At 42.9% G+C, this 11,841-nt stretch overlaps 1 protein-coding gene across 1 annotated transcript; it reads right to left on the reverse strand.

Moving 5' to 3' along the window:
* Positions 1-472: 472 nt before the first annotated feature.
* On the reverse strand, positions 473-9,677 carry LOC127013640 (von Willebrand factor D and EGF domain-containing protein-like). Its single transcript, XM_050892607.1, has 5 exons — positions 9,443-9,677; positions 6,429-6,524; positions 3,195-3,299; positions 2,686-2,781; positions 473-892 (listed from the first exon to the last, which is right to left on the reverse strand). The coding sequence occupies exons 1-5, from the start codon at positions 9,675-9,677 to the stop codon at positions 783-785; spliced, it is 642 nt and encodes a 213-aa protein (XP_050748564.1). The 3' UTR covers positions 473-782.
* Between the last annotated feature and the right edge of the window lie 2,164 nt (positions 9,678-11,841).

Consider the following 11,841-nt stretch of genomic DNA (forward strand, 5'->3'; position numbering starts at 1 on the left):
AATTGGAAGTTGAGAGATGATCAGATAATATGATTGTAGAACTAGTCAAGATAAGGACTCTCTTAGAGTATCAGTATGGATTAAGCTTTTAGAAAGTAACAGTTAGAACTGTCTGAACAAGTACTGTGTTTTGGGGTTTTTTTTAATACTGCTTAACTGATGAAGATCCAAATCTGATTGGGGGGGGAGGGGCAGGAAGCATACATAAAGCGATAACCAGGATTTTGATAAGATGCTTTGCAGTTTGCTGATGTTCCAGAAAGATGCAAACTCTGCAAGTTTCCTCTTGCAACTGTGTAATCTTATTGAAGGTAAATTATACTTGAACTAACATCCACTTCCGATGATCTGAATTAAGGACATTTTGTTTCATGTGGTTTTTAAAAACACATCATTAATATAACGCAATAATTCTAGTCAAAGGGGGGGGGAATCAAAAAGATGCGCATAGATCTATTCTGAAGTACTTTATTTGAAGAGTAAATTTTATTTCAAGGTCAGCTGTATCAACCAAGACATAATACTTCTGCTTACAAAGAAATGAGAACAGAAGAAAACATGTGCCATACACTACACACACTTGGATACTTCTAACAGCTTTGTTACAATCAGCAATACTTTTCTTTCATAAGGAAAAGCATTTACTTAATATACTGAAGACAAAAAGCTATCTGAAATCAATTAGTTACCATGTTTGTTTTAAGGTCCCCCACTGCTGCAGACTTCATCTCTGTGTGAAGAGTTACATGAAGAAAATGCAGCTTATCTTTGCTGAAGTTGCTTCATTCCTTCCTTTTCTTTGTACACTGTAGACCAGAGTACGGCAGTCGACATCTGCACACGTTTGGAGCTATGCATTTTCCTCCATGTTGACAAGGTAGTTTACATACAGCTGAAATGAGACACCAGATACATAGTATGTCTTCAGCACAACACAGGATCATTTTTCTTCTTTGTCTCACTGTGCTAGCAGAATTGTTCCCTGGTGACCGCACTGGGACAGTATAAATAAAAGCATAATGGAAGAACTGAAAAGCAATACCTCTCAATTTATGGCATCGTGGCCTTCACTGGAATACAGCCACAGTATGTCTGGTCTTATTCATGCTCCATTCCCCTTTTAAAATACTATCATTTCTGTTGCTCTTTAAGGCACAGGCTATTTTTGAGATGGATGCCTCCATGAAAGTGAAGGAACAATAAAAATTCCTGCTGAAACTTATCCAAGCTGTTTCTTGGATCCACATCCATGAGGAAACAGTTGCCATATACTTGCTGTTGCTCACACACTGCCCTTCTGTTCCCCCACAAGAAGGGCAGAGGAGGACTGAGCGGGCACAGCTTTAGTTGTCCCCTAGCTACACCCCAGTTCAGTTAACAACCCAGGGGCTGCAATTTGCTTACGAGCATCTGCACCAACAGAAGTCAAAATGGATGCAGATCTAGTTAGTTCGCGAACAGTGATTATTTTGACATTAAGAACCTGAACACTTCTACCATTATTGCTGGTGCAGGAAAGGGAGCATTTTGTAAGTTCTCTGCATCTCCCATACTTACCTTTTAATATCACTCTCTATCTCGATACACTGATGAATACAAAGGATAAGCATTTTGCTGGTCAAATGGGAATGTTAAAGTATTATTTGTTAATGTTTGCTTGACTATATATACTGCAGAAGAACTAACATTAGCTGATTTGGATTCCCACCACCACATAAAAATTTCAAATGCAGGGGACTTAATCCAGAGACCTTGCACCTACGATATCAAGTTCAAAACCAATGTTTAAATGAGCTTTCTCTCAGTCTCCCAGACAGCAAACAAAAAACTTTTCCTTTTTACAGTCTCAGGATTATTGCCTTTAGCATCAGGGCAGTGCTGTTACGAGCACATGAGGCCCTGCCAGAGAAGGGTAGATTAAAGTTTTTATAATCATCATTTGCTTTTGTGAATCAAAATGGGGGAAAAGGCAAGTGGTTGTTCAGCAGGAGTGTCTAATCCCAGTACTAATCCTGATTACAGCCGGCTTCCTCTTACTCTTTTAAGAGCACCTGGAGTTGATTCTGCTCACTTATCCTCAAAGTGAGAAGCAAGTTTCAATTTTCCACGTCCATAAAATTTAATGAAGCTTCTAACCCACATCAGTAGTGATAGTGTTTCTGTAATGGCCATTTTCAGTTTTTTACACTGGGGTATTGGTTTATAGAAAATACTGTCAGAATTTGAAGTCCTATGCTGCCTCTGAAATGCACTGCGTATGCTGTTCTTCTGCAGTAAGCTGTGAAGGAGGCTGTCAAAACGGTGGGGAATGCACCTCTGTCAATGGAGCTGTGAAGTGCCTTTGTGCTTCTGGCTGGACAGGATCAAGACACCAAGAAGGTGGGTATCTCGTCAGGGTAATTGTCAGGAATACTGACAAGACATACCAAGTAATGAATTTGGTGATAACCAAAATCTGAATCTGAATTTACTTAAAGTGGAAAAGGTCTGTCTTTCTGACCAAATTGAAAAGCCATCTACTCCTTATGCATGCTTGCAAGATCCCCAGTACGCAGAAGCAGCTCTCATCTACTGTTCTAAGATACCTTCCTAGCACCTTTGTTAGGCACTGAAGATTTGAACACTATATTGGTAAATCAAACAAGTAAAGAAAAGGATAAATAAAAAATGTCAGAAGTCATTTACCTAAGTGACATGCTCCACCGACCCATCCAGCTGGGCAGCTACAAATCCCAGGAGCCACACAAGCTCCATTATTCCGACAACCTTGAGGACAAATTGCTAGAAGAAAAGAATGGGTAAGTCAGCAGGATTTATAAAACTGATATAAAAGAATCCTGACAGAATGAAAGATTCAGGATGATACAAATCAAAATGGCAAAACACATTTTCTTCCAGGCCCGATACTCAACTGGTGTAACTCTAAAGGCATTTCCAGGACCATGGAAATGGAAAAACATACTTATGTACTGTGTTCAGAATTTTGGTTTAAATGTTAACAGATGTACATTGTAATGCAAAAATAATTTGACGCTATTTTATCTGAGTATGTACTAATAATGTAGGTCCTTCATTTCTGTAGTAATGCAATGACATTTCCACAGTCATTAGCCTCTTAATACTTTTAAAATGTTTTTGTTACTGCAGTTATATTTTTAATCAATATAAGTATTTTCATGAATGTAGATACCCACCTTCTTGGCATCTTGATCCTGTCCAGCCAGAAGCACAAAGGCACTTCACAACTCCATTGACAGAGATGCATTCTCCACCATTTTGACAGCCTCCTTCACAGCTTACTGCGGAAGAACAGCATACGCAGTGCATTTCAGAAGCAGCATAGGACTTCAAATAATTATCTTTAAACAGCTGGTCTACCATCAACTGCTTGTTTTATCACATCTGCAAAGACTAAAATTTCAACTATTCAGAGCAAGGCACAGTTCTATAAGGAGTGAATGAGGATGACAGAACCACGTTTGCAAACGCCAACTCAAAATGCAGTTTAAATTAAGCATGTCCTTAAAAGTTTGTTGAGCATTTAGCCGGAGAGTACCAACAAACATGATTATTGCTATGGCACAGCTCCTCCCCTCCCCAACCGTGAACCAACTGTTCAGCAGCTACACCACTGTTCATCAGCTACACCACAGTAACTACTAACATGCATATGCTTATCGATCTTGCCAAATCACAGCTGGTAAGCCAGTAACATGTGGTCACGGATTCACATATTTCCTTACCCGACAGGACCTACACATAACAAGAGGAAGAGAAGGGGATATTACTTTGACAAATGAACCTATAACTATAGTCAAGTGGTGCCTTCCTAAAGGCCAACTGTCTAGGTCAGCCTCCTCATTCCAGAATCATTCTACACATCAAAGCCCTGAAGGCCTCACTAATGAAGCATTATTTATGCCAGACATATGATTGGTATCAACTGTGGTATGCACCAACTTTGAAATATGGCATAATCACTGTTCTGTACAATCAAATGCATCCTTTCACAAGCATGAATGTAAATGTATACACCACCTTCACTGTATTGAAGAGAAACAACTATCCTTCATTATAATGATGGACAATTGGGATGTCTGCTTGATACTTGGTAGAAAAAAGTCCAAATCTCTGTTCTACCACAAGTTTTGAGCATCATTTCAGCTAACAGATTTTTGGCACAAATGCTGAACACACAAGGACATGCAAGTCAACTCCAGTACAGCTGGAAAAACTCTTCAAAGCTTGTTTGCATATTTCTTTGTCACACAGTATAAGTTAATGTATTTAATATTGATTGTATTTGATCGATCGTGGTGACCGGGAGAAGTGCCTGAAGACTGGAGGAAAGCAAATATCACTCCAGTCTTCAAGAAGGGCAAGGAGGACCCAGGGAACTACACGCCAGTCAGCCTCACCTCAATCCCTGGTAAGGTAATGGAACACCTGGAAACCGTTTCCAGGCACATTAAGGACAAGAAAATAATCAGGAATAGTCAGCATGGCTTCACAGTGAGGGTGACCAAGCACTGGCACAGGTTACCCTGGGAAGTTGTGGAGTCTCCGTCCTTGGAGATATTCAAAAGCCATCTGGACATGGTCCTTGGCAACTGGCTCTAGATGGCCCTGCTTGAGCAGGGGGGTTGGACAAGATGACCTCCAGAGGTCCCTTCCAACTTCAACCATTCTGTGACTCTCTGCAATTCTGTAATAGCACATTGCACCACAGTGCAAGTTTGTACATCCAGGCTCCATAAGCCACAGTACGCCACTTTAAAGGCGACCACAAGCACATCCTTTGCCTTACAGGGATAACATGATAACAAATACAAGTAGGACTTTTACTCACATACAAATCAAAATCTAGACTGTAGTATTAGCATGAATCCTCACTCTGCTTTTTCTATTTCAGTAGTACTTCTCACCTTGCTTCTGATTTAGGCTCTTCTGAGAACGTCAAGTTCCCCTTTCTTGTGGGGTCCCTGTCAAGACCCCACAAACCTAAGCTTTCAGTTGGCTTTTAAAAAATTTAAAAAAAATAAAAATCCTTTGGCTGGAAAATGAAGCTGACCATGCTCCAGTTTACCTCATTGCTGTCAACACTGTTACGTCTACTCAAAATGAACAGTTATTTCCGAATGCATTACACAACAGTACTGTGTTATACAGATCTTCGTTAGAAGACACTTCCTCATCTTTTTTAATTCCTCTATAATGTTAAAAATTTTGATATCAAATTATTATCACTGGCAATTGAATTCCCATTCAGTCTAGTTAACATCCCAGAGCTACAGTTTAAGCTTCTGCAAACTTAGACAGATGTTACCACATTAGGCACACTCAGGTCATGCCTTCTTCATAAAATACCAAATACAGCTTTATTAAAAAATAAAACAAACAAACAAAAAACCCCAAACCCAGACAACCCAACAACAAGACTCCAGAGAGCTGCAGAAGCTAGCCGAGTTTCTTCTCCAAGTACCCATTAGGTTACACTCCAAGAAAAGCCTTGTAGCTATTTCACGTTTGAAGGAAATAAAGAAAATGCCCACAGAATAAACATCAAGCATAAACAGAGAATCCTGTGAGGTGTTGCTAGCTGCTGTGACCACAGTCAGGCAGAATGCTTATTAAGTTCTCAGCACAGTGATGACTGCCCAACTAGTTTACCAGCATCTTTTCAAAAAGAACTCCTAGAAATTTTTTAAGTGCCAGATTGAGGCTTTTCTTCTGAAAGGAAAACAATGCTTTCTTTTCCTTCGCTCTCTGGGGATATCTTGCCTACTACATCATTTTCCCTTCAAACTACTTCAAGTTTGCTTCCGCTTTTATCCCAGAACTCGTTATCATCAGTAGTCTGATCAGTTCATAACAACACAACATTTTCTTGGATTGCCTTTTCCAATCCATGCATATATTCAATAGGCTTCACAAAACCATAAAAACTGGTCTTTGCTACTCCTTATCTGTGTCATCTCCCATTACCTATCAACAGTACATTGCCACGCATATCTTGAGCGACTTGCCCTCACTATTACCATCTTGCAGATACTACACAAAAGTTTCAACCACCTAATGCAGAAATATGTATCATCTACACAAGTCATCTCATTAAATTATTTAGAAAGACTCTGTTACAGAATGTTAAACAGAATATTTACATAACACATAAACAAGGTGTTTTCCAAGGGACAAAATTCTCTCAGATTGTCACAACACATTTCAGTACATATACTCCACCCCATTCTCCTGCAAGCATGCAGATCCTCTAGGCCATGCATTTTTTGACAGTAAGGTCAGAGGTCTAAGGAATTAAGGCCATCATTTCAAAGTGCATTAGATCCTGGACTTGAGGAGTCCCAAATTAAATTTGTCTGTTTTCAAACTCCTTGTCTTTCCAAGCTATCACTTGTTTGGGTCTTACTCACCTTTATGACAGTATCTACCCCCATAGCCAGGTGGACATCTGCATTTTCCAGGTCTGAGGCACTCCCCACCATTTTTGCATTTTGGATAACATGTTGCTGTAAGACAGACAACAAGCAAAGCTTGGATAAATATTGGTGAAGTTTACCAAAGTTACTACTTAAGTGCGTAAGAAATTCGCATTATTTTAGTCTCCGAGTACTCAGTTTGTCTTCACATTTCCTAAGATATATTTTCCCTGCCATCCTATATTGCCGATCAGGTGAAATAGTTTCCCTGCACAGACAGCACTCCACCATTTTAAGCTTTCAAACACTCAAAACTAAGGAAGCTTTTGGACCCTAGACAGAACAGGCAGAAGAAAGAGCCATATTAAAAAGGAACAAAGGAACACAGCTGGACTGCCAAAGAAGCTTTTGATAATTGAAGTCAAGAAATGACAGGTGAGAAAAGAGGTGGTAAGAAGAAATGATTTAATAAAAAATGCTGCAACTTCAGGGACATCTTCTGATTCTTAAGATGAAATATCAGACTTCACTCTACTGGATTCCTACATACCTCTCCAGAAAAACTACATGCTCATTTCCTCATACCTCTTCTCTAAAATGTCTCCAGAAGTAAGTCAGCACTTCCTTCCTCCCCACCCTCTTTTTTTGCCTCAGCTGGCCTCTCAGAGACCTTTCTGAAATGTACAGTGTTTGTTTAGAAATCATCTGAGATAAATGTAACTTTTGTCATAACTGTAATTATCTGTTGGGAGAAAAGCATTATGATCATCACAGATTCTGCAACTTTTTCATTGCTGACACCTTGGACAGGTTGGATAAGGCACAAATAAAAATCTTCATTTTGCAAAATTCTGGGTAAGTCCAGTCAGATTGAAAATTAATTACCTATCACATAGGCCTCCCTGCTACTCATAAATCATTCCTGAATCAGCCCTGGTGTCTGAGAAAACATTTGTTTATTCACACACAGATTTTAGAAACCCATGCATTTCAGAGAGTCTCATCTGAATTAACTGCAGGTGTGAGATGAGTTCTCTACACCACATCGCTTTATCCTTTGACTGGATGGGTAAGAAGTCTGAAACAGAGGGAAGAAAAGGGAAAAGGTGAGCAGTGAGTAACACCACACTTATTTTGCCCTCATATACTTATAGCACTCTCAAGCAATTCAACTGAAGAACAGAGGATTTTTCACATTAGTATCTGCAGAATGAGTATTTGCATGCAAATAAAGGACACAGGCATGTTCAGCACTCAGCTCTGCATAACTTCCACCAGATGCTTTCAGTTCATTGGAAGTGCCATGCAAGAGCTCTCAACTTACGAAAAACTCTATTTCTGTGTTATTTCACATAGTTTTCAGTTCAGTTTTCTTGACAAAACAAGGGATTAAGCTTCATTTATCCAATTTTTTTTCTACATTGATGACCTTATCAAAGCAAGCATTTAGTGGTTCCCTTAACAATTCCAGACAGTTCACCTCTCTAGTTCAAAAACGGATCTGCATCTCCAACAATCTTTCACATCTCCCCTAAACCCCAAAATGTCTAGGATCCAACAGTTGTTTGCAACAGTGCATACAGCATAGTTATTCATCCCCACTACGCAGCGCATTAGCTATACATCATTTATCACCACCTGCTAGCCTCAGCCTCTAAATAAAACAACGCTCCATGAATGATTACAGTGCTGAATGAAATTTTCAGCATCCCATTTCAGAGTTTAAAAAAAAAATAATCACATTTTAAATGAAGGGCATTGAAAACTAGAACAAATATTGTACAATCATATCACCTCTTCACACAGGACATGTGAAGCAAAAGAACTCCTGATCTTGAGTGATTTTTAGCAATTAATAGCCACAATGCTCTGCAGTTAAAACTTTTGAAGAAAGGAATTAGAAATCAGGCATGTTACATTAAAGAGGGTTTAAACTAAAACTCTTCTCCCCAGTGTTTACTTTTGCATACTGGGTGACATTTTAAAAAATACTTTGTCTCCCCTTGGAAACCAAGAGGAACAGATGTCAGTTCACCCTAGCTTTACGCCTCCTACCATGGAAATGGGATGTACAAATGACTCTGTGGGTCAGGTAACATCTAGGAAGTAAATTCCAGTATTTTTACAAGCATAACATATTCTAAACAAACAAGAGATAACCTACTTTCTACACACTTTTTTGATCTTTTCATTAGTACTATTCTCACTCATTGCACCTAGAAATACCAGTTTAACGTTGCTGAGGCTTGGAAAGCCGTCAAGCCTCTAAAAGCATCATTCCTTACTCAGGCAAGTATTTAAACATGCACAGTGAAAATGATAAAAGGAAGCCGATGCAGAAGCCTGTCCAGTAAGTGGACGTTTACCCAATGTTAAAGTGGTAAAACGCTGTCTGCTGACAACACCACCTTTTCCGACGGCTGGGTCTACTCACCTACGTGAGTGTCTTCATAAAGGAGCTGGCTCTTGGTTGTGCTCTATCAGTTTGCTATCATTGCCTCGCCTCACCAGAAACCGGGTGTCTTTACCCCTCTTCTTCCACCTTCTTTTATTTACGTCCACCCTGGCATCTAACCACCAAACTCTCACACCAGATCCAAACCCGAGCTCCTCAGACCTTCCTGGAGGGATTACTTCCAGCAAGGCTGACAGGTCAGAGAGCTAACACAGGCACCTGTGCCCAGCCCTGTACAGGCCGAGACGCGTCCCCAGGGACCACCACCAACGAAAAGGTCCCCACAGCCTCGGGCAGGCGATGCGTGACGGGGCGCCCCGCCGCCGGGCTCTCCGGGCGGCCTGGGGCCGGGCGCGGCCCTGTCTGCGGCCCTTCTCACCTTTCCCCCGCGGCGACGCGAGGCGCGGAGCGGCCTCTCCCCGCCCGCCATCGCCCCGCGGCCGCCCCACAGCGGCGCCCACCCCACGGCGGCTCCCCACCGCAACCCGCCGCCACCTTCCCGCCCACCGGCACCTCCGGGCGCCCCTCCCGCGGTGCGAGGCCGGGCCGTTACCGTGCTGGCAGAGCTCGCCCTCGTAGCCCTTGGAGCAGAGGCAGGTGCCGTTGCCGAGGCAGAGCCCGCCGTGCTGGCAGCGCGGGCTGCACGCCGCCGGCGGGTCCGCGCCGAAGGGCAGGGCCGCCCCGCGGGCGGGCAGGGCGCCAGCGTCGCCGCCGCGCCATAGCCCCCACAGCGCCAGCCAGAGCAGCAGGCGGGGCACCCCCCCGCCACCGCCGTCCCGCCGCGCCATGGCCCGGGCGCCTCGCCCGCCGGCAGCCGCTGGTTCGGGCAGCTCGCCGCCGTCCCGCTCCGCTCCCCGCGGCCGCCTCCTCTCCGCTCACTCCCCTTTCACCCCCCCGCTCCTTCACGCCCCCCTCGCTTTTCCCCTCTCAGTTCTTCTCCACTCCTCCTCCTCCTCCTCACCCCCACTGCAGCGCCGGCCTGCCCCCGCCTCGCCTCGCCGCCCCCCGCGCCGTGTCACGGCGGGTGGAAGCCCCACCCGGGTGTCCCTGACAGCCAGCGGGTTACCCGTGCGCGGGCAGGGCCGGGGGTGCCTGCGGCCGCAGTGGCTGAAATAAACCGGGCCCGTGGGGGTCTGCAGGCCGCAGCCCGGCCCAGAGCCTGCCGCAGGCAGAGGACCAGCCACTAGGTAGCCGTTTGTCAGGGCTAAACTGCCTTCGCACGAAGCCGAGCAGTGGGCCATGCTCTCTGTTGGCCCTTCCACCCGTTTCCAGGATGGCGCGGCTCTTGCCATGTAGCTGACCTCCCTCCCTCTTTGCGACCTTACAGACTCTCCGATTTCTATTCACTTTCATCTTTAATGTCGCCATGCGATGTCAATAGCGTGACATAATATTCAAAGGGTGACTTGAGAGAGAGGACTGACGTACTGGACTCACTGCCCCTTTGCAGGTGGGAAAACGGGAGGAATACGGGTTTCATGCTGCCACCTCATCCAGCGTGCCATCTCTGGGAACAGCTTGAATACAATTCTATGACAAATAGAATAGCAATATATTTCAGTTCAATTGTGAAAATATCATCAGTTGCAAGAACACAAACATAGATGATCAGAAAACATTTCCCCCCCCCCTCATTATTTCCCATCTTTCACAAGCATTTCCTGTCATTTTAAATGTTTCCTGGAGAAAGCACACACTTTCAACGCCAAGACTGAGCCCAGGGGAATTTTTTCAGATGAGTTTGATTGACCAATAGTGATAAAAGGATAGTATAAGCACCTATACAAAGCATCTACAGAAAAGTGAAATAAACCTCACACTTTTTAAAAAACTAAGGAAAAAAGAAGTCTGTCTTCAAGAGTGAGAGTTGACTTTGAATTAGTTTTGCAAGTGGCATAAAACAGCTTAATTTTTTGTCCAGATGAAGCAGTAGTATGATCTGGTAACGGCATGACTTTGACTGGAAATTAAAATTTGTGTAATTGCTTGGTAGAATAAAAGGCAAGAGTACTTCCGTTGGAAAACTGGCTTTGATCCCTTTTCACACCTACAGAGTGTAGAACATACAGTTCCTAAAGGGAGTAGAATACAAGGCAAATCTGTTACTGATAGCATGAGGGGCTGTCTGGCTTCTTGCAAAGGTTAAGGCACATGTAACATGATCTTTGCAAGACTGTATTTAGCCTTTCAAGGAGCAAAGTTAACATGTTAAATGATTAAACAAGAGAAGCCCAGAAGTGCAATACTAAATAATTGCCTAAAATGGGCACAATTCCCCTCTTGCTTGTGCCTAGGCAACCAAAGCAACTTTTGGATGATACATACATACAATTACACTCATCCTGTACAAACCCATGTTGCAAATAGCCTTTCATGTAGTACTGATGCTGCAAAAAAGCAGTGATCTAATTACTCATGCATAAGTTGCCATAGTCTGTTAATTTGCTATCTAGAATAAAAACATCCAAGCCCTGTTCATATTGCAGTTCCAGTTGTGGTGGAGAGAACAGCGTCTCCTGTTTTCTTATACAGTATTCCCTCTTGCAAGTATGAGGGTAATTGGATTAAGCAGTCAGAGCACTCATGGTAAAAGTGCTTGCCAGAGATATACTAGGGAATAAATTCTTCCCAAAAGGAATAGCTTGCTTTATGCCAACCACACAAGAGCAACAGGAGAGAAGAAAAGAACCGAGACGCTGACTCTGGGCTGTACTGTTCTCTGGGTATATCATAATTTTACACTTCCTTGACTTCTGCCAATAATTTTGACCATATTGAGTTCTTCACAGAATTATTTTTTCTATTTTTGTCTTTTCTCCATAAGACAGTTTAATGTGTAAGTGTGCCTTTCTGATATTAATGCCTAGCAACAATTCATTCATACAGAATTCTTTTCAGGTTTTAACAGCTATTCTTCATTATTCATGTAGAGAGTCCGATTTTTAAAGTACT

The sequence above is a fragment of the Gymnogyps californianus genome, chromosome 2 (assembly GCF_018139145.2).
Source record: "Gymnogyps californianus isolate 813 chromosome 2, ASM1813914v2, whole genome shotgun sequence".
In the NCBI taxonomy this organism is placed as follows: Eukaryota; Metazoa; Chordata; class Aves; order Accipitriformes; family Cathartidae; genus Gymnogyps; species Gymnogyps californianus.

Excerpts from the sequence above, each read along its gene's own strand:
- LOC127013640 (XM_050892607.1), bottom strand. The coding sequence starts at position 9,677 with ATGGCGCGGCGGGACGGCGGTGGCGGGGGGGTGCCCCGCCTGCTGCTC. Across the intron at positions 6,525-9,442 it reads GGGCGAGCTCTGCCAGCACG|CAACATGTTATCCAAAATGC; the intron begins GTAACGGCCCGG and ends TCTGTCTTACAG. Across the intron at positions 893-2,685 it reads CGGTGGAGCATGTCACTTAG|CTGTATGTAAACTACCTTGT; the intron begins GTAAATGACTTC and ends GTCTCATTTCAG.